The 26,868-nt window shown below is 44.9% G+C and overlaps 1 protein-coding gene across 1 annotated transcript; it reads left to right on the plus strand.

Moving 5' to 3' along the window:
* The first annotated feature begins 438 nt into the window (after nucleotides 1-438).
* On the plus strand, nucleotides 439-26,599 carry wtip (WT1 interacting protein). The gene is given in 9 exon segments (XM_054609285.1): nucleotides 439-2,339; nucleotides 2,342-2,558; nucleotides 9,891-9,992; nucleotides 18,115-18,182; nucleotides 19,513-19,575; nucleotides 19,898-20,028; nucleotides 20,491-20,542; nucleotides 20,703-20,771; nucleotides 22,351-26,599. Coding segments are annotated over 9 exon segments (2,166 nt in total). The 5' UTR covers nucleotides 439-1,028; the 3' UTR covers nucleotides 22,504-26,599.
* The last annotated feature ends 269 nt before the right edge of the window (nucleotides 26,600-26,868 follow it).

Here is a 26,868-nt window from a genome sequence, read left to right on the forward strand (position 1 = left end):
TTTTCCTTTTTTTAAGTGACTCGTGGACTTTGGATGCATTTCACTTCTACTTAAAATCATATATAACTTTTTACGCAACCCAAACATAAACTTTGAATAAACCTTTTATTTATTTAATCAATTCACCCATTAATGTCTTTGATGCTCTGGTGTATTTTTTTTTTAATTCATGTTTGTTGCCAAGATAATAATAATAATATTCCTAGAAGTACCCATTGTCCAAACATGTATCATACAGGCCACACTGTAGGCTACCTGAGAACATCTTTATCTTTATATCCTCGGGACTAAAAAAAAAAAAAAAAAAGGTGGATAAACTTGAGTTTTAAATTGCATTGCCCTCCAAAATACCAACGAACTGCAGCTTTTTCTTGGTGTAAAAGGAGTCGGACCAGGTGAGGCGTGCTTTGTGTGGTATTTCAGTCTGCCCGGGATGAATGCAGACGTCCCCTTCTCTCTAAACTATTCTCTTTTCAGAGCCGGCAGCCCCTTGCTGAGTTGGTCGCAATCATTGTTTCTCTGCAGCATTAACCACATTCCGGAGAGGCGCATCGCATCCCGTCCACATCCTCGCATTCCTCTTACGCGAACGAGTCCCCCGTGTAAAACCGCCTTTTATTCAGATTGCAGTCCGTTTACAAAGCTCAGATCCGTCTAAAAACCGACATTGAAAGCGTGTGCGATTATTCAGTCGACTTCAATGTTTTAACGAGTTCACCGCAAGCGAAACTAAGAGGGGAAAACACAAACAGGGAGAAATTCCTCCGCGCAGCGCGCCATTGACTGTAAAGACCTTTCAACTTAACAAAAACTGAAGTTGACAAACGTATCGGCAGAAACTGTGAGGAAGAGTTGGCGTCCCCGAGCAGAGAGGAGGCGATGCGGCACACTGGTGGAGGCTTTTTCCTGTAAATGAGCGACGTCTGTGTTGTGATTGTTTTTCATGTTCATGTGAAATGCAGTCGGTGCTCCGCGGTGCTCGCTAGTTTTGGCAGCGGACTTGTTCCCTTTCCTCTCCGGAGCCCAACATGGAGCACTACCAGGAGGATCTGGGGCTCCGGGCCGGCCAGCTGATGGACGACCTCTCCCTGTACGACGCGTACAAAGACGGGCTGTACAACGCGAGGAGGGACCTGGTGATTAACCCCGATTTGGACTTTTCTGCTCCGGAGCACAAGAGTAACAATAACAACAATAAACAGCCAATGAACGGCACGTCTTTGCTCCACCAGCAGCACCACCACACCGTGGAGAACTTCACCTCCGGGACTAAGGTGTACACCGCGGCTCCGGTGCGACCCGTCGGCTGCACCCGGACCGTCCCGGTGGACTACTGCGCCCCGCAGAGAGACGCGGGCTACCCGGAGGAGGGCTGCTGCACCAAGTCCGAGGTGGCGCTGCCGTGCTACACCGGAGCCTCCGAGCGGCACCGGAGGTACTCTCTGGAGGTGCAGGGCCACAGGTACAGCACCGGCTCCGCCTTCGACAAGCCCGCGGCGGTGCCCGGGAACAGGTGCAACAGCGTGTGCATCACCGGGAGCAGCAGCCACGACGGGAGGTATAACACCACCACCACCACCACCACCACCTCCACCTCCACCAGCAGTCCTCGCTCCTCCCTGTCCTCTCAGGAGCACAGCAAGCACGCCAGCCCGAGGTCGAGCATCAGCAGCCCGCGCACCAGCCTGGTGGTGCCGGGTCAGGACCGGTACTCGAGCCCCAGGTCTAGTCTGCTCCACTGCGAGGGCAGCAGCGTCCTCAGCCCCAGATCCAGCTATGCAAGCACCGCCAGCGACACCAGTAAGCACTCCAGCCCCAGGGCCAGCCTCAACAGCTGCGACTGCTGCAGCAAGCCCAGCAGCAACCGGACGAGTGGCATCAGCATGGGCTACGACCAGAGGCACGCCAGCCCCAGGTCGAGCACTGCGAGCCAGTACTCCTTCACCACCAGCCCGAGGTCCAGCTACTCCGACTCCCGGTACGGGCCCGTGGTCAACCACGATCTGGAGGGGGCCATCCTACACGCGGTGCCGCTGGCGAGTCCCCGGTCCAGCATCTGCAGCCAGGACGGGAGCGCGAGACCGGGCACCGCCGCCAACTGCGTGGTCAGCCCCCGGTCCAGCATCTCCAGCCACAGCTCCAGGAGCTCCCGCAGCTCCAGGGGGTCTATGAGCACCTACCCGGAGCTGCAGCTGCCCTCGCCGAGGTCGTCGATGCTGGGCAGCAGCCTGCAGGAGGACACGCTGCTGCTGCAGGAGTTTGGAGACTCCAACGGGGTCCAGAGTCGCGTCCACCTCCAGGGGCTGTCGGCGGTGCCGGAGCCCCAGCAGCAGCAGTCCGTTCACACGGGGGGTCCGTGGAGATGGCCTCGGGGCTGCCGTCGTCGTTTAGTTATGGGGTGTGCTCGAAAACAGCCTCCTCCAGCCAGAGGTTTAAGATCCCCTACCAGGTGACCCCCAGCCGGGAGAGCGGACCAAGCCAGGCGGAGAGGCGGCTGGAGGCGCTCACCTTGGAGCTGGAGAAGGAGTTAGAGCTGCACATGAAAAAGGAATACTTTGGTATGTACTATTAATTGCAATTGTTGGTTTTTTTTTTTTAAATCAAACCTTCCGAGTAGATAATATCCAAAAAACAACATCAGAACATGCACACAAACAGCTGTGATGCTGTTTATAGCAAAGGCAAGTGTATTTGTACTCACTTTGACCCAACATTACTTATCTAGAAGCACCCCCTTATGAATGCTGTGTTTTGTGTAGGATGAGAGTTTTGGTTCTGTGGCCCTTAGAGCGCCAGAAAGTTAAGAGAATCAAAGGTACATGGATCATTTGACCAATGTTTTTGCACATATGTACAAAGGACCTGCATCTACTAAGGTGATTCAGGAAGATGGGTGTCTAAGCGTCTGGATTTCTCATGGAACGGGTCCCCCCGATTGATGAGAGTTAACTCCTCTGGCCACACAATCTCAGCTCCAGAGCCGGCGTGTTTTCATCAGGCCCTGACTCCTTCCCCCACCAACACTGTCCTTGCAGACTTCATCCCTCACTGATGTGGGTCAGATCCCTGCAATGTTTCTTTCAAAGAAAATAAACATTGGTTTGGTTTGGTCCCGCACAGACTAGATCAAATCTATAATACAAAAAATGTGACACGTTTTTGTGCAGTTTTCAGCAGGCAATAGAGAGAATTCTCCATGGCAACCATTAAACAAATACTAGTACTACCAGCTTGATATGTAATGTTTAACTTCCTCTGTATCACAACGCAGATGAGTGTTCACTGAAATTTGAATTCAAAGAAATAGTTAACAGTGTTTGCTGGTGTGTGTGTGTGTGTGTGTTTTGTGTGCAGGAAAGGGTTATTTATAGGTTTTGTCGTCTCTTTAAGATCCATCTGCAAGCTGCTAATGCTACATTACCACTAACAGCTCCCTCTGTGGCAGATAAGAGTGGCATTGCAGGGCAGTTCTAATTTCTGTCTTGGCAGAGCTAACATTTGCACAGCGCTGCACCTCGCTGAATGGAACCTTCTGTTCCACCGGAGCGGACACCCTTCGGTCACTCAGAGCAGTGTGGTCTGGATGTGTTGGAAATGTCTCTTTATATCCTCTGATAGAGGGATTGTGGCCAGAGATTTGTGGGGGTTTTTTGTGCCTGATTTCAAGAATTGAACAGCGTGGCACATTGTTGTGACTAGGGACTGTGAGTCCAGATATATTTGGTTCCCCATCAATAACACGGCCACAGAAAGCCCGCTGAGGAAGTGGCTGTCTACCTTTGAATCAGCAGCCAGACAAACGGCTGCAGCCAGAGAACAGTGGCTTGTTTTATAGCCAGTGCACTTGCTCAGGGTGAGGCTCAGACAACTGTTGATTTGTTCCAGAGAGGCAGGTGAGAGCGTGAGGATGGGAGACAGGAGGAAGAAATGAGGAAGACAGCGAGGGAGGGGGGAGGCGGGGGTGGCAGAGCGGGAGAGATAATGGAGAGAGAAAGGAAAAGGAGTGAGAGAGAGAGAGAGAGAGAGAAGAATGCAGTCAGACGATCCGAGCCCAATAGAGACAGCTCTGTTTCCGTAGCGACAGTGGAGAAATTGACTGCCGGGGCGGGGGGGGTTCAGCACTCCCTGCCAGTGTCCCACACGATCTTGGGAGTGCTCTGCCGGCCGGCCCTTGTGTGGCCCGTGTTTGTTGTGGTGGAGAAGGAGCTGTGAATCAACAGCTGGCCCGATACAGGGCCTGCAATTGAAGCAGCGGAGGGGAACCCCACCCCATCCCACCCTATACCTCCCCTCCTCTCCACCACCAACACCACCCGGCCCTGACTCCCCCCGCGAAGCCCTTCATTAACCAGCCGGTGGGGAGTCGGGCAACACCAGACACTTGGCACACGATCTTGGCTGGCGGGCCAGACGTAGTTGGTGGGGGTCAAGTCTGATCACCTGCCCAGAATTATAATGGCAGTAGTCATGCACAGGCCTGACAAACACACATGCTGACTGACAGCACACAAGCCTGCCCTCTGTATTTACTGTTCGTGAACAAATAGCAGCTCACATGAGGTTAGATCTTTATTTTTTTTAAGTCTCACTATAAATTTTAAGACTAGATTCTCCTCTGATGTGTCAAATGCTCTCAGATTACAATTGAACAACTCTTTCCTGTAATGATGGCCGATCACCAGGCTTTAATGCTATAAACGCTCTCTGCTTCCCTTTTTCCCCCTGTTCCTCATTGCAAATTCAGAAGTAAAATACTGCAATATCTCACGTTGCCGTATCAGTGTGATTTCAGTAAACGTTAAAGAATCAAATCAAACACCAGCTCCAGAATACACCAAAAGCCACAAATAGACCCATAAAGCAACAGAGAAGTCATTCTTCAAGTGTCTGGAACTGTAAATATGGGATTTCACACACTCTAGGCATGATGGGAAGTTAATTGCTTTATTCTTTCCAAGACCTGCACCTGTGAGCAAGTGTTTGCTTTCAATACACAGTGCATCACCCACTTTCTTTTGCTGCTCTGTTGCTCCGAGTATCTATTGTGGTCTATATTGTCTTTTTCAGACTAGGTGGGCACAGTGACGTTATACAGATCCTGGTGGTGCTTTTGATGTCACGTTGTGATTTATTATATAAGATCATGATTATTTTGTGCTGGGCAGACACATGAAGCTTCTCTGTGTGCAGTAACTGAATCGCTCCAATAAGACAGGCAGGAGTTTTAAAATATTTAGCAGCATTTGGTTCCACAGACTACAAATCTGCAATTCACCCCGCTATGAATGCTACCTTTCATTTGTTTGATTGACTCATGTAACCTGCTTGCGTCTTCAGAGGTTGGTTTGAGGTTTCGCTGTTAGACGTCAAAGTCACACCGAGTGCTCTTTAAAGTTTCATGAGTCCGGCCGTGCAACCCTTCTTACAACGCGCAGCACGTTCTGTGTTGTTTTCAGGATTGGCAGAATATGAAGTTGCACATTACTTTATTCTAATCTCATCACACTAATTGTAACATCAGAAAGGTTTTCCTTCGCTTGATCTACCACATGACATTATCCTGACTTTCGTCTTTCAGAAATAACATGGAATGTATTTTTTTTACATACACATATAGATGCACATACTGACTCATCTCCTGTTTTCCTTTCATCTCCAGACTCGTGGGTCTGAGTCTGATGTTAAAAAGCCCTCTCACAAGCATAATAACACGTCATACACCGCATATTGAGCGGCGGCGCCGCTGAAAAGATAATATGGCTCGATCTTAACAACAGTGTGTACAGCTCAAAGGTTCAGGGATGTATATGTGCATCTAGTGATGCCGTTTTATTTTTAACCCCAGTGAATGCACAACATCCTGTCCTTGCCACATGAACATGTTATGAAATGGGCACATGAGGGATTCGGCTTCCTGTTTTTTTCAGTGTTTCAGAGATTCCCGCACTATCCTGTGAACCACATCCTTGCTCGTAACACAGCATTTGGGTGGAAGTCAGTCACATGTTGATCTTTGTGACTGATGTTTGTCCCTTTTTTCTTTCTCTTCATGACAAAGAACGTTTCAATACACACAAAATAAATCTGGTCAGTCTGCCAAACACACGATGTCTAGTTTTGAAGAATCCTAATATAGTGGCAACCAGAGAGAACAAAGTAATCAATATCCCTTTATAAATAAATCATACTTTTTTTCAGTTTAGCCGTTGGGTAGAGAATCAAAGCCCGAAAAGTAAGGACTTTAAATGCATGGCCATAGATTCCTTCTGTGGGAAAGAAATAATGACGCTTCTTGAAATACTCTCTCTCTCTCTCTCTCTCTCTCTCTCTCTCTCTCTCTCTCTCTCTCTCTCTCTCTCTCTCTCTCTCTCTCTCTCTCTCTCTCTCTCTCTCTCTCTCTCTCTCTCTCTCTCTCTCTTATCATGAAGCTAGATAAATGTGCGTAAGAGTAGACACATGGTGACATGAGATTAAGGGGTGTAAGAATACACACACCTGCCATCTGGGTCCAGATACATTTCTGTCATTGTAGTCCACTAGCTGTCAGTCCCTTCAGACAGAAGGTGTGTAGTGAGTCAGTTGTACCTGGTTGGTCTGTGGAAGTGACCGGTGTGTGTCGAGGCTACATTGTGCTGTTAGTGTAGGCGGGATGAAAATACACACAGTAGAGAAATCAATACACAAAGACCAAAGCAGCGACGAAGACTCTCATCACACACTGTAATCTGAGTTGGCATTAGTCACAAAATGGACCATATCTCACTCCAGACACGTGCAATCACCGGTAACATTCACCGTGTCATTGCAGATAAGCAGAGAAGGAAGTATGCTGTCCTGATGCAGTAACAGAAAAGGAACAAAGCCTGTATGATGGCCTGGCGTCACTAGATTTAACTCTCATTCGGGTGAATTCTGAGCGCTTACACCAAAGATGTTGCATCCAAAATTACAAGCCAATCACATTGTAAAAGTTGAGGATTTCATACTGTGAGATAAGGCAAAATTAGGTCTGTACAGTGCCGGAAAGTCATCAACTAAGATTAATATAATCCCATAATAGATACTATAACAAGATACTATATGAATAGGCTGTTAATCAGTAATAAGCTAATTATAAATGGGCTGTATTTTCAACATTGGAGTAAACATGGGGTAAGAAATGGATAACTTTCATAGTTTTCCTGTGTTTTATACAAAACACATTTAAAAGTGCTTCTGCTGCAGAATATAAAGTAATGTATAATATAAGAAAGGCATTAAGAGAGCGATGCCTAATTAACACTTGGTAAATACTATCTGATCACTGTGCAGAGTGTGTAATTTACTGGGAGTAAATGTTCAGTGTGTGAATGATTTACTAATAAAAAAACGCTGCAAGAGGGCATTTTTTATTTACAGACATGTTCTCATTGAGTCTGTACAAAGGTTTCCTATTCACAGAGTGGCCTTATGTCCCTGTGAGCTGCAGTGATGAATAAGAAACCTATGCTGAACCAGACACAGCCAGGAGGCAAAACAGGAATGACAGAATTTCAAAGAAACGATGAGCAACAGTAAATGCTATGGTGAGCTGGCTTTCTGCTTTACTGGCAGATAGGGTGAATGATTCCACTTCAACCAATCTTTGGTTTGGATCTATCAGCCTACGGGCTGATAGATCCAATGTGCTGATCAGGAGGAACGCTTTTACTGGCTGTGAGATTTCACTGAGAAGTTTTTTTAGTCTTTGAATATGGAATTAATGGAGATATAAACATAAATGTTCTGGCACACATACAGATACCTGTGTTTTCTTCTACTTAACCATCCTAGACTTTTATTTTGGAGGAATTACTCAGCCAGTCAAGCTCATTTCAAGTTTACTCCTTCATTCATGACGCCCGTCGTGTTCGGTTATCTTTCAGTGCGTGAGTAAAGTGGTGCATTCAGGTTCTACCAGGAAATGCTGATATATGACATTGATTTCAATTAATACATTTATGCAAACACTTCAGGTTGAAATGGAAGACATGTTACATTTAGGTATCCTTCATCTGTCTCCTACAATGTCACATATTGCCCTGGGGCTCTTATTAAAGGGAAATCATTGCATCAGAAAGCCAGGAAATTCCAGATTTACGTCACCGAAAGTGTGTCCTTGCTACGAGTCCTTCCTGAGTTGTGTATTTATTTCTAAGATAAGTCCCCGTAATAATTTGTCCGTGTGATGGGGGGGTGGGGTTGCAGCTCCCTGTTGGGATCTTGTGTCCTGTAGGCACTGTGACCCTGGACTCACCCCACCCAGGCTTTGACCCTGCCCTCCCTGAGGAATGTGACCCCGGTGGAGGTCATCTTCTGCGTGAGAGTTTGGAGATCGTTAGTCTGCTGCTGCTGCGTCCAAATAGTTTTATATCTCCCTATCTCACTCCCTTCACCAAAGGTCATAATATTTTGTTCAGGCTTAATGTGTAGTACTTGTGTACCTTGGGCTAGCCTGGCATTTCCTCCCAGGGTTGATCAGTGGTCAAATTTAATTAGTCTTTTCTGTGCTACCATAACAAAAAACATTTTCTTTTGCTTAAGTTTTAACAGTTATGGTTATTTTGCCTGAAAGATTTTGATGTTGTTTTTTTTCTGTCCTCCTCTCTCTGGTCTGAAGTGGGCGGGCTCAATGGAAAGAGGGGGATGTCACTCACTTCTGTGCACCAATCACAGTTACTAACATTTGAATCATAATCTGATTTCAGTCGGCGGGGCTGTTTGTGTATGTTGTCAGCGCTGCCTGTCAAATCTGATCAAACACAACCCTGATGACGTTGATGAGCTGAGACGATGAGTCACAATGAATGATGACTAATAATACTATTTCTCTGAGCTTTAACTTCACCTATGGATAAATACTTAAGAGTTAACATTGGGTTTTCATTATGGTCTTCTTTTAGATAATTAAAGACAACTTTACTAACTGTTTTGGTGACTTCTGAAAATCTGTGGAGGTCAGTAATGGGCTGAGGGAGTTTGGACTCTTGACCTAGGTGTTTTTAAAATCCTATTAACAACGCCAAATATAGTAGACTAGTCAAGGCTGAAACAACACCTAATTTTCGATTTAAAAAAAATGGACTCTCAGCGATGACCAATATACTTTTAAAAAGTCACTTCAGGGGTGTTGAAGTTTCCTCAGCACATCACTGACCCTTCATGCTCCCGGCAACGAGGAAAAGCATAAAGCTGTTGGAGCACCTCGTTTCTAGTCTGACAATCCCCCTCATATCCACTGAGCATATTCTAACATCATCACAAGCTCCTCTGGAGCAGTGTGCCTTCAAACGCTATGATGTAATTCATAGAAAGGACAGAAGTTTGGGTTAGACTCACGCAGCTGGGAAATGGATAATTTTGAGAAATATTACTTGTGAGTTAATATTCACAACCTGAAATTTTGCTTTTGTTTTCATAAAACATATGTGCATCTGTTAAGATGTGTAATGTTTTGTTTTTGGCAGTGTGGTTTCAGAGAATCTCTTTGTTTAGTTTGTCTTTCGAAAGCTGCAGATTGAGTAGAGGATGACATTTACTAGCGATGACATTTGTAGCAGGTTAATCATTTTCTTTCTTTTCTTTTCCGGCATAATCACAGGAATGCACACATGATTTGGCAGTTGCGCTTTGTTTTATCAGCTTTCCAGCAAAGCTCCTACAAAGCTGTCAGCATGTCCAGAAATTATTTTAATTCTAATCATAACATCAGTCATGAAGACGAGGAAAACTCACATTAACATCTCATGAAGACAAAGTGCTTTTGAATGATTCACCAGGACGTTTCCTTTCATGTCGGATGCTCTTGTTGCATTCAAAGTGCTTTGCTCAGGATACATTACATTGGCTAACTGACCGTGTGTCTCTAACAGGTATCTGTGTCAAGTGTGGGAAAGGTGTGTATGGAGCCAGCCAAGCCTGCCAGGCCATGGGGAACCTGTATCACACAAACTGCTTCACCTGCTGCTCCTGTGGTAAGTACAACCTAAAGTCAGTTTAGTGAAATAACAGTAAAAACTGGTGCATCATTGGGTCTCCATTTGTGGACGGTGACCTGTTGACGTGCATCCGGCACGCGAGCATTTCAGCGACCCCCACCACCCTTCCATTTTTTTTTTCTTGCTATTTCTCTGGCTCTGGCCCAGGAAATGTCCACATCCTTAATCTCACCTACAAAGCTCTGATTGGTCGATCGCTTTAACAGCCAGGGAAAGCAGCCATCAGTGAACGTAGCACCACACATAGTTGAATCAGAGATGTGGGTGATGATTGGAGGTCTGGCTAATCGGGTTAGGGTTTGTTTGCCATTCTATGTTTAGTTCTCTTCAGGTGAATTATAGACACTTGATGTTGTGTTTATGCCATAGGAACATCCCACGTCTGACAACAACAACAACAACAACAGTCTTTCTCGGTAACCGCAGTAAACAGTGGGATAAATGTGTGCTGCTGATGCTTCTGCATCCCGAATCCTCCACCTTTCTCTCTCTGCAGATTTCTGTGTTCTTTCACGCAACCTCGCTGTAAGCTGCTGCTGGCTCTGCTGAAAAATCATTAGTATCAGCAGCTCTCTGTCAGAGGCGGTGTTATGGTCGCGAATCAAAACATCTTCTGGCTAGAAAAAAAAACCTTAGGCCTGAAGTCTGCTCAGTGGAATAACAGGGCAGCTAATAATGCCACAAAAATGCTGACATTATTTGGTCTTGAACACTGTAATTAAATCTGTTCTCGAGCTCACAGTATAGATTGTGTGTGTGTGTGTGTGTGTGTGTGTGTGTGTGTGTGTGTGTGTGTGTGTGTGTGTGTGTGTGTGTGTGTGTGTGTGTGTGTGTGTGTGTGTGTGTGTGTGTGTGTGTGTGTGTGTGTGTGTGTGTGTGTGTGTGTGTGTTTTGGACGCCCCCCGTCACCCGACTCCAGCCCTCCTCTCCTGTTTCCCGGGGAAACAAGAGGAAGATGTCAGGAGAGGGCTTTTTAGCCAGGTTGCTTCCATTCATATGTGTACTATACATGGACACTGATCCCCCGCCCCGCCCCCCCTCCGGCTCTGGAAGAACTGCCTATAATTTACATGTAACCAAAGCCGCATACTTTCCGATTTATTGTGTGTCTGAAGAAAGAGGGGCCAGATGCTGAGTGTCCAGTTGCTGAAGTTGTCGGGTTTTCGCCGTGGAAAAGTAGCCTCTGACCTGTCTGAGTTCTGTTTTTAACAGTCCTGATTGTGTTTTTGGGGTTAGTTTTAGGAGTCATTAACTAGCTGCACTCAGAAAACTGCTTTCAGGGATCATATAAAGCAAAGACACAGGTCTTTCAAGCAAGCATATCTGAGATAACCAGATTGTTTCCTCTGAAGACCAAAAAAATACTCTCAGATAATCACTGGATATCTTCTTTGGGGGTAATTACTTTTTTAAATAGATATGTATGTTGGACTTTATTGCTGTTGGACAGCTCCTGAGAGAATTATTGTCGCGTTTACTGGAGAGGTCACGTCCAGGATGAGTTAACAAGTCGTTCTGTGAGCTCGGTGCAGGTCGTCCTTGATGGCTTCGCGACTCGTCCTGCCCCTCGAGATGGTTTATCGGCAACGTAAACTCTGTGATGCATCATTTGACCTCATGTGAATGGGAAATGTTTTTGTTTTTTTTAAGCAGTGTTGTGAAGGCCTCTGAGAAGTTTAGTTTCAAAGTGCCTGCACTTGTCATAACACAAGCCGGTGAATTATCAGGAGCTGCGTTCTTATGTCCTTGTTTGTTTGTTTTTTTGGTTTCTCTCTTCTTCTTTTGTTTTTTTTTTTTTTTTTTTCTTGAGTAGGGTCCTCATGGAGTCTGGAGCTCCAGAGTGCGGCCGAGTTTGCTGAGACATTGCTCGCTGGTAGCCTTGGGCTTTGTTTAACCATGCATAATTGAGCCCTCCTCTTGGCTTACTCCCATGGTTGCACCCTTTTTTCATGAAATGGCCAAGAATGCAAACTACCCCCCTCCACTTCAGCCGGCCTTCCCTGGAGGACCTCAATCAGACAGTCACAAAGTGTACCAGACCTGCTTATCAGAGGGGGCAGGCCTGGTGTGGGCTCACGTTAAACTGCACATGCACGGAGAAGTGCATGCGCACATGTGCAGACAAATGGATGGGTTTTTTGGTTTCTCAGGTCACTTCAGTTTGATTTTTCTCTTTTAAGAATTGCATTCAGTGTCTTTCGTTTCTTTTGCACACTTGTTCCAGCACATGTTCACCTAAAAATGCATCTGCTGAGGAACATTGTTATGCATAATGTTCTCAGGACTATTACTAAGCCCTTTAACCAAGCATTGTTGTCTCTCTGCAGCTTTAATTGTAGCAGGACGAGTTGTTATTTTCCCAATTTGCCACTGAATATATTTTCCCACAAAAATACACTCTAACTGGAGTGAATATAAATTCCCGCGGGAGTGTGAGGCAGGGGGCCTTCTGCAGATAGAAATAAAAAAACAAACACGCCGATTGGGGCTGAATGAGCAGACTGTCAGCCTCAGGGCCGGTGACTCATCTCCGTGTTACAGTAATCCAAACGGCCTTTGGAAGAACTGGCAGGAGAAGAGAGCTAAGGGGCTTGAATTTCTCAAATCATTCACCGCCACCGGTTGCACCTGCCAAGCAGCGGAAATCAGAAAGCAGGAAAAAAAACCAAAAGGAACGTTGGAGTCTTTGTCATTTGTTCCTTGAGTCATACTAGTTATAGCAGTGTTATAAGAAATACTTGGTTTATAAAAAGAATAAGGTAATACTCCGACTGTGGAAGCTGTCATATAAACCACAGTAAGTTCATCTTTCAGATTCAGATATTCTGTATAGATGTAACATATATTGATACAAGATATAGCCGTCTGTATTTATTCAAGTCAGTAGCTTGATAGACACTAACAGGCGTTCTCATTAGCAGGAGGCCGGTGAGCCGACTGCTAACAAGCCTGCAGCTGTATTTTATTTTTGACGCCCTCGACTTAACCTTTGTGGTCTGGTTGGACATCGTGGCCGCACAGTCTGCATCCTCGTCTTCTTTTAATGAAGACGAGGATGCAGACTGGATGGTGTGAGAAATTTTGCCGAAGGGATCTGAGTCACAACATGTTATAACATCGCGATTGATTTGAGCAGTGGCAAAATATAATTGATGTTCACTATTAATTAAAAAGTAAAAAAGAGTAAAAGATTAACTCAAATATATTTCTCTTAACAAGAGGCCAAAAACAACTAGAAGTGTTGTTTTTGTCGGTTACCAGAGATGCGTGGGCTGAAGGCACCCACAGGGCCCTCAGGTTTGTTGATTTAGCACAAAACTCACACTGTGTTTACCTCTTCATTACACCTTGATAGTTATTTGTTCTTTGGAAATATCATTCTGTACTATCCGCTGCATAACCAAACTGTCAGTACACCGTCCCTCTTAGCATGACAACTTAATGGTGCTTTTAAGGGTTGACAATAGGAGTTCAAAGTTTGAAAAAACGCATTAAAAATACATTAGCAGAAATGTCACAGCTGAATCTGCTTTCAAATCCCAAAAGCACTCGAGTCACGATATGAGAATATAACGGTGCATCACAGGCTATAGAATTATATTAACTTTGTTTTGTCCAGTTGAGCCACGCAAACACACACACACACACACACACACACACACACACACACACACACACACACACACACACACACACACACACACACACACACACACACACACTTACACTCTCATCCCTTTGTTAAGCCTCTTTAGTTCTTGCCATGTTTCGACGAGCCTTTCCTCTACAGATTTGAAAATATCCTGATGTTTGGAAATTTAAGCTGTAAACCGCTCTGTTCGCCACATGTTCGTTACTGAACCTTGGCAGATACCAAGAAGCCAGAGCACACCTGTCTCCTCTCTGGTGGAGCAAATAAGATTTCTCGTAATCAAAGCAAGCTATTAGACAGTGCTGGAGTGTGTTTTGGTTTCAGTATTACCTTGAATTGCTCAAGGGGTGTGGCAAAAATGACTTGGTGATATGTTACTAATTCTAGTGGAGAACTGCATCATTCACGGTGGATGATATGCTCACTGCTGCCTGTGGTGTGCCTTGTGTGTAAACAGAACAACTTTATTGTCAGACCAAACATATCTTTTCTTTTTTTTTTTAGATCATCGGTTTGTCCAAGCAGCGATTCAAATTATTATCCTGAGAGTTAGGAAAACTACAGAATAATGTCATGAAAACAATCAAAGCATGCCATGCATTTCACAAAGAGGAACAGTTATCACATGTTGAAACACACCAACAGCCATTTGACCAATAGGAAGTTGACACATACTCCTACAAGGAATGTGACCTGATATGACCTACTTCGTTTAGCAGCATTTGCAAATTTTGATGTTTCAAAGGTTAAAACATGCTCGATTAGACCTTGTCTGAGGACCGTTTGGGCTCGATGGACATCCGTCTGACTCTCTGATTATTTTTGGTGCATACAAGGCTCAGGCTGCGTACAAAGAAATCCTGTAATATTCACATAGATCAACAGACTTGAAGCCTGACCTTGGCTCTTTACCATTTACATGTGGCATAAAACATTTGAAAGAGAGAAGTTGTTTGTGGCAGTTTGGGATAAGGTGATGCAAGGGAGCCCATTGGTCAGGGGCAAATAAGTCCCAATTTTTGGGGAAACATCATCATACCTGTACCTAACCAACAGATCCACAAGTTGGATCTAGACTTGAAGTGGATAAAAGGGTAAAAAAACATACAGCCTTCTGTGGATGCCAGTAAATGTTGCTGGTTTATTCGTGGAAACAAGCGCGTTCCAGTTTCTTATGTGTGAGATGGCTCAACACAGCTGCTCTACCATGGGGAACTTCAGCCGAATAATACCATCGCAACGCTGCCACATCAGTCCTCTTTCACCAGACCAACACTCATTTCCATGGCAACACCCTTATCATAATGGGTGCATTAGACAAAATGAGCTCTGATTCTTAAATGAACAGAAATTACAAGCGACTGCTTTAAGGAGTGCAGAGGTCAGGGCCTTAAAGCCTCCACAGTCACGCTGTGAGCAGCTAGAGCAAGAGGACACAGACGGCCATAATTATCTCATAATGAATCGTTTTGTGGTTAACTAACAATTTATAGGGTTCATTTATTTTTTTAATATTGTTTTTCTTGAGCTCATACAAGTTCAATTAGCTGCTCAATGGGAATTTGTGTGTTTTTTAAAGCACAAAACATTTTTGCCACGTAAAACTTGACATACTATATATTCACATCGAAAGAATGAGATTTTCTGTGTTTTTTTTAAACATTTATAATTCAAAATATGACTATCTTGAAAGGGATTAGACGTTCTGATCTTATGTTCATTAGGCTTACATTTTGATCTCACATTGTGCAGTTAAGTTTGTAATGCATCCGTTTCCATTTAGTGTTAAAGAGGTCTTAGATTTAGTAGTAACTTGTAATCAGAGCTGCCGCTTCTATCCCTTGTAGTGCTGTGAGGAGGTTTCTGGCCCTCGGCAGCGCTGTCTGGTGACAAAAGGCCAGAGGAGAGAGAGAGAGAGAGAGAGAGAGAGAGAGAGAGAGAGAGAGAGAGAGGCAAGCATGGAGCCCTCCCCCCTCCTCTGCTCGGCGGCGAGGGAAGCGGGCAGAGAGCGGGGTGTTGGAGAGGTGTGGGGGGTTGAATGGGACCAGCTAGTGACCTCAGGCAGAAAGAATGTCCCCGTTTGCTCAGTCGGCCCGCTCCCCTAGCAGCGCTCCACACAGTCATCAGTGCTGGGGCCTTTTGTGTTCACCTTCCAGACCCCAAAAAACTCCAGAGCAGAGGCCACAGACGAGCACACAGCCACATCTCGCAGCCCCCGCTGCTGCACTGTTCGCTATAATCTCACTGTTCTGCGAGTTTAGCCTCTCCAACGTCCCGGCTTTGAAGACAGTGTCTCTCAAGAGTTGCTTCACACGGAGTTCTTCCTTCAGTCCCACTTTTTCCCTTTGCCTCCACGCTACCAAAATGCTAATTGCTCCTCAGTCTCAAAGTCTTAAAAGTCTCACCTATTGTGTGGACGGCATTCCTCGGCTGCTGCGGCCATTTATGTGGGTGTTAATGTATTGCCATCTCCCGGCGTTGTGACACTGGGTTTGTGTGTGAAATACAGCGATTGCATAAATTTTCAGTGTTAAAAAAAGAGAGAAAGGGGGGGCACGTCTTTCCCATGCTGGGACACCCATAAAATCAGTGGTGGCTCGGGACGACAATTAAATCTGACTAATCCAGCAGATTTATGAGATCCGTGCGCCTCGTCTGCCAGGCCTCGGGTGAAGTCATCGCGCTGCCAGAGAGACACCGCTGCTGTTAAATGAATTTGAATGGGCGAGCTGTGAGGGGTGCATGGCAGGGGGCTGCAGAAGCCAGGCCGCAGCAGAATTTCCTTTTAGGTTGGATTCAGACTTGGATTCTGATGAATGAAGACTCACCCAGAGGAATTCAGCCCTCACACTCGGAGCTGGAAGCTCAGTATGCTGAACCTGGGCCCGCTGCGGCGAGGACGTTACTGTGGACGTGTTTGCGAGGTGTAAGACTGCAACTATTGATTGGATTCATGAGATTTCAGACCACCAAAGTGATGTCTTAAAGCTTCATCAGTCTAACCAGGTCCCAGGCAAATAGTAGCAGCAAAGTTTGGTGTTGTATCTTGATGAATGACCAAAACATTTACTCAGATTGATACATTTCAGTGTGCTATTTGATTAATTGATCGGTTCGGCTTGATGCGTGTGTCAAAGTGAGGGACATCCTCCCTCCAGCCTGCTATTGTTGGTCTGTCTGTGAAGAGGCGCACAATGGCAGGGAAGGGAGGAGGACAGATTTTTTGGGGGGAGGTTTTTAAAAGAAGCCTGCTGTATTGATTGTGTATGGTTGTTGTATTGGTTGTGAAAGGAATCCTGTTGGGATCAATGCTCAAAGTAATTAAACGGACGCAAAGGCAGGATGTTGATTACCTTTCTGCTGGCCATCTGCTCTTCACTGACCTTCTGTTGAGGTTGTAAAGTTTAGAGATAAAAAAAGAGGCATACAGTATAACATATGTATCAGAAATAGTGTCAAAATGTTATTCGGAGTGCTGTGGCTGACATAATCTATTCATCTATCAGCTGAGTGTGCCTTTAATATGCAGCTTAAACAGTGATGACTTTTTAACAACATTTTGGAACCTGCCTTCCAATCAGCCACGACCGCATCCTTGAGGCCTTCAGCATAATTAATCTGCATGTTGCTAAATATTGGGGTCTAGAGGCCTGGTGACGTAGCGACTGTACTTCTGTTTACACCTCCAAGGGCGCTTTGTTCAACATTGTACACCATTTTGTTCGGAAAAAGATTGTTGAAGAAAGCTTAGGTAAAGCTAAGGTAAACAAAGCTTGTTAGCTTAGTCGGTCGCTAGCAGACAATAAGTTGACTGAGTTCAATTAACAGATGTATTTCTACCTTTGATTTACGTCTCATATGTGTCAACTCTACCATTGCTTGTTGTGGAACTGTTTTATTTTTGACAGAAGAGGTTGCAACATAGCTAGTTCAGCTACGACAGCTTCTTCTTTTTTTCATGCCCTCAAAAGTGAACGCTGTTACGACTGCTTTCTATTGGGACCAAATCTACAGTTTAAAGTTCAACAAAGCTGAATGCAAAACATTTGCACAGATTTTTAAATGCTGGTGTGGGCTTGGCACTGATGTTGGGTGATAAGGCCTGGCTCGCATTCAGCGTTACAGGACGTCCCAAGGCTGCTAGAGGGGGTCGAGGTCAGGACTCTGAGCAGGCCTGTGTGAGTTTAGGGAATTGGCTTAGTACATTTTGGCATTTTGATGTTGAAATTTGGAAAGTTCAGTCTCCAAACAGTTTTTTTATTATTGTATGCTGTGGCATTCATTTTTTGCCTTTAATGGAAATAAGGAGCCCAGCCTGAACAAGGAAAAACAGCCCCTCACCAAAGAGAATAAAAGTCCACATACTTTACGTCATAAATCTGCAGAAGCACATTGGCTAAACTCTTCTTGAATATGTAGATTTCACTGTTTTTTCTTTCTTTTCAGGACGGAGGCTGCGAGGGAAAGCCTTCTACAACGTCAACGGGAAGGTCTACTGTGAGGAGGATTTCCTGGTGAGTCACCTGCGTGTTCATGATTATTGATTTAGTTCTGTGATGAACGGATCAGCTGGCAGCCCCGTGTCATGGTCTCATGGCGGGGTGACAGACGGCTGGGCGGAGCAGAGAACGAGGGATTAGGATCTCAGGCTACATTTCCACAGATCTCCAGAGGAAACGGACATGGCAGCTGTAATTAGGAGTTCAGCACCACCCCTCCAATTCACACTAATTTCCCCAAGATTTTCCCCAAGGAGCTCAATTACCCCACGAGCTGCTCCTCAGCAACTGCAATTAAGAGAGGAGGACAACAGCTGTAGCTCTAAGGCTCCTGGTCCATCTGCTTCAGGTTAACGGGGCAGACACGGGAGCTGCTGTCATGGAAACGCTGTAATGACAAGTTTAATGTAGATGGACTCAAAGATTGACATTTCTGGTCGTTACTCTTTGTAGCTGTATGCGATGCTGGTACTAAGATCAAGGACAGTAACATGTGACAGGGATTGATTTCCAAACGTGGAGCTTACAAAAGTTTGTGTAAAATAAATGTTGAAAACCGCTTTATGATCCAAACAAATCTCACAGCGCATGTCCTCATCTCATCTCTACTTCCTGTTTATAGGCAGCTTCCCCTTAGAGTTTAACTTCGCTAATCTGTTGGGGGAAATAATAAAATTCCTGTTTTGCACTTTACAATCACTGCCCGTCCGTGATAAACTGATGCTGGAGGTCAGATGAGACTAATCTTCCTCCGCCTCCCTGATACAGCTAAGACTTGACTAGTCTGGCTCGTCACCCCCGGGGATGTCTCCAGGGTGGCAGATGGTAGATCTGTAGTTGAGATGTCAGGGCAGGGGACAGCCTGCCCATCACCACCTCCCACCTTCACCTGGTAGCCGCCACATCTCATCTACCAGCCCCCACACCCCCAAGTCATCAGGTCACGACCCTGAGGGGGGTTGTGTAACAGGCAGAAGGCACCTCACTCCCAGTTGGCCCAGTGGAGATGCTTGATGGCAAAAATAAAAAAAACACATGGCAATTCACAAATGAGGACGTATATAACTGTAGGAATATGATGGAGGGGCTTGAGGAAAAACAGAAGTAAAAGAAAGCACCGGTCACATCTGTCTGATGAATATGTCAGCTAAGAGACAAAAGGATTCTGAAAGAAATCCTTTTCATGTTCTCTTAAAGAGCGCAGCAGCACCCTCTATAGATGGGTCCTGAGCTGAAACTAGTTCATGCATCAGGTGTGAAGCTGTTCTACTGATTGCATTTGCTAACAGAACATTTTTCTAAAATGAACTGATGAAGGTGATAATCCCTGTGTCTTGTCTTTCAGTACTCTGGTTTCCAGCAGACGGCCGAGAAGTGCTTCGTGTGTGGCCACCTCATCATGGAGATGGTAGGAGCTTTATCTAACAGAACATGTAAAGCAAAGAGAGATCTTATGTTTAATGTTCCAAAGTCGCCAGCAAAGTGCCGACATAAGATCTAAACTTAGATGTTTTTACATTTTTGTTTTATCGCAATCTTGGGCCTCATTGTTTATTTTTTGAATCTGGACTTTAGGAAACCTCTGTGATGGCAGCCCTTTGTGTGTTACTGCATGAACTGCATGGCCTCACTACTGAATCTTATCGTTTTCTCCTGTGTGTTTCTTCTGTTGTGTGTGTGTGTGTGTGTGTGTGGTGTGTGGGTGTGTGGGTGTCTGTGTGGGTGTCCAGATCCTCCAAGCGCTGGGCAAGTCCTACCATCCTGGCTGTTTCCGCTGCGTGGTGTGTAAGGAGGGTCTAGATGGAGTGCCTTTCACCGTGGACGTTGAGAACAACATCTACTGTGTCAAAGACTACCACACGTAAGGAGAACAGATCTCTGCTCTGCACACTGATAAAATACACATAGCAGTTTGTCACGAAATGTATGAATACTACAAGGCCTTCACCATATTAGAAGAAAAGCTGCAAGCCACCTTCACCCTGAGCCTTTTCAAGCTGATCTAGAACCAGTTGCCGCGAGGACTGGCAGAGGTCCCAAAAGGGGATCATCCCATGATCGCTGAGTTGAATGCCACAGGCAAACTGTATAAACCCCTCCCTTTGAGAAGCGTAAAGATAGTCTCAGTTTATTATGAAACTGTGGCAGGACTACCCAGACAGTTGGTAATTAACTGGAAACACTGAATCAGTCGGGGGAAAAGAACCTCGCTGCACGACTGCAGCAAAAATGATGACAGACAATAAGATGTTAACTGATTTGTGCTTCACAAAAACTTGTAACATTTTCATGTCTGTAATTGTTGTCATTTCTTCCATGACAGGGTGTTTGCTCCTAAGTGTGCCTCCTGCAACCAGCCCATCCTCCCAGCCCAGGTGAGGAGCTTATCTAAAATCAGTTCCAACATATCTTACATATCTGTTGGGTTTGTCATCTCTAAGTAATATGTTATTGAACCGAGCAACAGAACGACCAACACTGCCATCTATAAAGACCTGAGACCTGCAGCTTCAGTCTGTGTGTTTGTCCCATCAGGGCTCCGAGGAAACCATCCGGGTCGTCTCTATGGACAAGGACTACCATGTGGAATGTTACCACTGTGAGGTGAGATGCTCCTCCTGCCTGCACTCTGTCACACACACACACACACACACACACACACACACACACACACACACACACACACACACACACACACACACACCCACACACACAGTCAACCATGCATGTGATTTGAGCATCACTGTGTGCGATTCAACACTTTCAGGCTGTTGTGACACACGCAGGAAATATTTACACACACAGTTCACACTGTTGAGCCACACACACCTGATGGTGCACGGACGCATTCACGTGCGCATCCACTCTGGCCCACAAACCTAATGATCCTGTGTAACGCTGCAAATCGTGGGACGTGACCAGACTCCAGACGTGCTTTATTCCAGCGAGCATGAATCACCGCTCCAGTCTCTTATTGTGAATGAATGAGACACACACAGAGATAAAAAACACACACAGACGGATACCAACAAGAGGTTACAGCTCAACATCGTGACTCATTGACGAAGCACATTCCAGAGTTGAGCCCTGGACTCAGCTGGGGACTTGTTGCTCAAGCCAAACTTGTGAAATCCCAGTTCAAGTGTGATAAAATGGTTTAGTCAAACAAACAAATATTTCGCTCTGCCCCGTGGTGATTCAGCATTTCTTTCTGAACAACTGAATTGATAAGGACGGATAAGACAGATTCCTCTGACTGGCTGACATCCCACTTCCATCAGATCGTTATGTAACCAGCGGGTAATGATTCGGACGAGTTGTGGATAGGGGGGCTCGTGGACAGAAGAAGGCCAACGTCCAGAGCTGAATCACCCTGGAGATTGTAAATTCATTACATATTGGAAAGAAAGTCTTTCAGATTCTGTAACACAGGAGGTGCATCCAAGATTTTACTCACATTTTTCAAGTAGACACAGCAAATCTGAGCACAAAACGCAGTGAGATTAACACACACACACACACACACACACGTTAACATCATTTATAATACATGAATGTTCAGCAGCTTATCCTGAGTCTTGATCCCAGCAGAGTGGTTGAGGGCAAGATTATGTAATTCCTCTCCAGCACGCTCGGGGTCAAACACTCATTCCTGACTGATGTGTACAGAATTCCCCCTGCAGGTTCAGTGTTCAGTATTCACTCATAAATGTATGGAATCTGTTGTGTTTCTAAAAGTGTGTGCAAACACAGACATTGAAAGGAAATACGCAAAGAATACACAAGGCAGGCAGCCGTATGGGAGGAGCACTAGACTGGATTTTTTCAGATTGAACCCTCATCGCTACCGAGACCCAATAACTCTCACCAGTTAAAAAATCTTGTGTTTTTTGACGACGGCAAATGCGGTAATTCAGCAGACATGAGCTTAAAGGAATAGTTCAGTGTTTTGGTGAGAATGTTATTTCACTCTCTCTCTGGCAGGTAAGCTTAGCACAAAGACTGACAGTGGAGAGAAACAGCTGGGAGATATGATCCAACTTAAAGCCTATTTTCCAAAATACCAATCTATTCCCTTGAATAGATTTTGCTTCCACAAAGCACACGCACACATTTAGTTATTGATTTGTCTTCGTGGTGTTGATCATGTTCCTTCATGTCTTCACGCCTCTCTCTCTCTCAGGACTGTGGTCTCCAGCTAAACGACGAAGAGGGCCACCGCTGTTATCCACTGGAAGGCCACCTGCTCTGCCACGGCTGCCACATCCACCGGCTCCAGTCGCAGGTCCCCGCCCACCTGCCCCCCAGCTACCCCCTCCATGTCACCGAGCTGTGAGGGGGGCGGGGAGCAGGGTGGGCAGCAACCGTAGCCCTGCCTCCCAGGTGATCCGAGACACCAGCAGCGGGGAAAAGAAAAACGCCTGCACCCCCTCCAGCAGCTCCAGGGGAAGCCTCTGTGTGGCCATCCGAGCTGCTGCCCCTGTCCTCCACCGGACGGCCAGGCCGTGGACTAACACACTCAAGCCCTGCTGTCACATGACGGTGCTGAAAAAAAAAGAAGGGGTTTCCCCCTCCTCCTCCTCCATCTGCGATCCTTTCCCCCCCCTTCCCCCTTGGGTGGCTAACCCAGAGGCCCCCGCTGACGTCACACAGCCTGACCCCGTCGCATTCATCAAAGGGAGGGTTTTTTTGGACTGGAGGAGAGGACGCAAACTCGTCTCTCTCCTTGCTTCCCTCTCTCTTCTTTTCCATGTTTTTCATTCCTGCGCTCTGACTGAAGCGGGTCAACGCCGTGAATTCTGCGGCGCTGTCACGACTGAGAACTCCACTGACGTCGGCGCCAGGGAGGCCGGGGAGCAAACGACTACTACATTCCCAGTGCTGGCTGGACGGGACAGACCCCCGGGACGGGCATGCCGTGCCTTCAGAGCAGGCTCTCTCCGTGCAGCTTCTAACACTGAAATAGAGTCCTGCTAAAGGCTATGCAAAAGGACACCCAGCATCACGAGACAGGGCCGTGAGAAAAAAACTGTCAGCTCATCGCTCGTCACCCTGCAGCACCCCGAAGTAACAGATGCACCGTAGCACCACGAGAAAGAACCGACTGACATTCCACTTAGAAGTCTTAGACGAGACCTCGAGAGATTCACAAGCAGTGTCTTAATTAATGATTATATTATGACGGAAAAAAGAAAATGTTAGATGCACATAGAATGTCTTTTATATATGAATATATATTTTGCAACTGTTTTCCACATAAGATCATAGATGTAGATTCTCTTTTTTCTTCATTGCTGCACTCGCGATAGATTCAGAGGTTAAAAAAAACGCAGTCTGAAGCCTCTGAAGATTTTGTGTCTGTTGTATCATTTCTCCTCCAGGACACAGAGCCTCTTCATGTCTGTCACTGGTTCTCAGATCCACTGGCTTTGTAGGAGCACATCTGGCTCAAACAGTATTTGCCTTCAATTATTTATTTCCACTTTGAGTACCAAATGTTTATTCCCTAAATCAAGTTTTGGCAACAATGTGTTCCCTTTAAACTTTGCATATCCCCTCTTTCTACTGACTGCAGGAAGCTGTTACACACACTAACAGTCAGACATTTCTAGCATACCTTAAATTCCACCGTCTTTCGTTTAACCTCAGGTTGAACAGTGCATCTATTGTGAATATAAGTTCCTAAAAAGTTAAAGCAAATTGAAAAGTTGTTAATTATAGATGATTAATCACCCTGTTTGTTTGTATTACAATTGACATCAGCACTCTCATGGCTCTGAAATTAAGCAGTAGTTGAAGTTCTATGTAGCGCCATGTGTATTTCTTCTACCTTATTCCCACAAAATGTGACAAAACATTAACAGACCTTATCTTTAGACTTTTAAGACCTTCTGTCAAGGGTGCCAATATTTTCGCCAAGTCCTCACACAGAGCTTTAGGATTAAGATTTAAACGTAATCCTAAAATCTGAGCGTTTAACTACAAATGGTTCTTTAAATGCTGAGATTAAGGCCCAGTGGTGCAACGCTAAAACACTCAGCGGTCATCGTAGAAAATAAATGTCAGCTCAGGACAGAGAAAATGCAAACTATGAGAAGCCATTTAGGAACTCTGATTGGTTAATACAACATGTTGCGTTAACCAGGCGCCTCATCAGAGGGATAAAGATCTGGACTAAAACTAATTTCATCAATAATCATGAATTTATAGTCGTACTCAAAGAGGAAAAAAAAACTAATTGAATGGTTTGTTTCCAAATTCCTTTTTGCTCGACACTGTTTCCTGGAAAGCTTTCCAGACACTGTTTATTGTCATATGAGCACTGAGAGCACAGTGCGTTGCTACAATGAACCGCACGCCTTAAGACAGAACAGGTATGTTTGTGTGTCTCGCTCCAGTTTGACAAGCGTCTGCTGTTGTGTTGTGGGAGGACGTCTCTGAAAACCCGGAGCTGCTGGTCTCACCCGCGTTTTTAGGGAGTCCGCCCCATGTTTCCCTTGCTGGTTGTGTGTGTGTGTGTGTGTGTGAGTGTGTGTGTGTGTGTGTGTGTGTGTGTGTGTGTGTATGTGTGTGTATAAAACAAAAACACTTGAAACTCTGAGCTATGGTAGTGCCGGAAAAAATGGTTCCAACCTCCTCCCTTTTTTTGGGGTTGAGAAAACTTTACGTCACCTTTGCACCGAGCAAAAATTTGAGGTAGATTAACCCCAACTATGTGTGCTTATTTCCAATATCAGCAAATTGTGTGGATGTCTTGTGTGTGTGTGTGTGTGTGTGTATGTATGTATGTGTGTGTGTGTGTGTGTGTACTAGTGGCAGGGCCATGGCACGTGCACATCACTGTGTTTGCAGGGCAGCGCAGCAACCAACACAATGGCCTGCTCTCTCTGTTAGTGATGACTGCGTTATACCTCCCTCCAGATGTTTGTGTCTAATTCTTGGTGTTTGTTTGAACATCTGTCCGGCACCATGTTGGCGGTGTGTTCCAGTCGCTGATATGTCAGCCTCTGACTGTAGCAAACTCCACCCATCTGGTATTCACACTAGAATAAAACAATCACCATTTATTATACACAAAACACTGGTTGTTATTCACACTGCATTACTGTTCCAGCAGGTCTGAATAAATACTACTGAATGTGTCCAAAACAAAGACTGAAGGCGGGGGTCACCACAAGCAGGAAGTGCTTTCTAATGTATCCTGATGTAATGAGATTCATTCAATGTAATAATGATTAGTGTTGTATATTTGTTAAAAGCAGAAACGAAAAGGACTGCGTATGTGAAACATTCCCAGTGTCATTTGATTAACCTCAGATTTGTATGAGGGTTCTGGTCAAGTAATGTGTGCTATACTTGAAGAATGAGGCTTCTTTTTTTTTTTTTTTTTTACTTGTCTGCACATTATCAACCCCCAAGAAAAAACTTAACAAGATCAGAGTGTATCCCCTTTAAAGAGAATTAATTCACCCTTTTAAAAAGTACTACTTGAGTTTCTATTGCATAGCACACTGCTAGTTACCCTGTACATAAAGAGGCTAGTTTTGTATTTTATTTTTCTGTCAAAAAAATCACTTGGAAAGAGAAGACGTCTTCTTCTCCTACTGGTAGTTCCAACAAGCACATCTGTCACACATCTTTTGTATCTCTTAAGTGTTTTGATTACCTAGATGGTTCATAAAAAAAGGAAGCTAGATCTATTTATCTAAACATGAAAAAAGTCTAAAGTTATTTAATGTATTAAAAATCGGGACGTATCATTTAACTGTAGATGACATAATCTGCTTTTTCAATAAAGTGGTTTTGTAGCTAACTGCAAAAAAAATGTATTTTTTTACTTTACTTGGCTGTTTGTAGTTTAGTAAATCTAGAGTTCTTTTTTTGTATACAGTATGAAATCTGTCTCTGCAAAATTACACCCAGTTATGAAATAATGCTGACATGATACCATTCCTCTATTAATTGCTTTTATTTTGAAAGTCTTTGGCACTCTAACACTCACATTTCAGATATTTAAGGTATGGAGAGGTAGTGAAGTAATTAGGAGTGTTTTTATTATATTTATTAAAAGTATTCAGTCTGTACACTAGCAGTAATAAGCATTGGAAAGTGAGACAGAAAACCGATCGTTAAATAAAGTCAAAGTCCAGGGGTTCAGCAGGAACAACATGTGGAGATGACTGAAGAACTATTTGACCACATGTACACTAAGTGGTTTTCCCATGGCCGGCTGGTTCCTAAGTGCTTGGGATGCAGATGAGAATCAGATGGAGATCTCACGCTGTTGTTAAAGTCATATCCCATCTCCTCTACTCACTCTCATTGCACTCTTCCATTTCTCTGTAGCTCTTAATGTCTTCCACTGACACATGTCTGTAATTTGATCATCCAGGGGTCACTGGATTATGGTTGGATCATCTGTCTGTTCTCACTCTGCTCCTTTAATATGGCTCTAATGTTGCTGTTTTACAAATTGTAATTAAACCAGTCAAGTCAAATTTATTTATATAGCAGCTTATGTCTCAAAAGGCTTCACAACACCCACGTTATGAAACAATAAATATAAACTTGTTAATTCAAAACTACAATTACAACCTCAGACGGGAACAAAAACTCCAACAAAGCTTCATTAGCCACACGTGTGCTCGGGCCATTTGTTTCCACAGTAACATGCGGCTGTATAATTACAGCCATGCACGCA

This window comes from Anoplopoma fimbria, chromosome 2 (genome assembly GCF_027596085.1).
Source record: "Anoplopoma fimbria isolate UVic2021 breed Golden Eagle Sablefish chromosome 2, Afim_UVic_2022, whole genome shotgun sequence".
NCBI lineage: Eukaryota > Metazoa > Chordata > Actinopteri > Perciformes > Anoplopomatidae > Anoplopoma > Anoplopoma fimbria.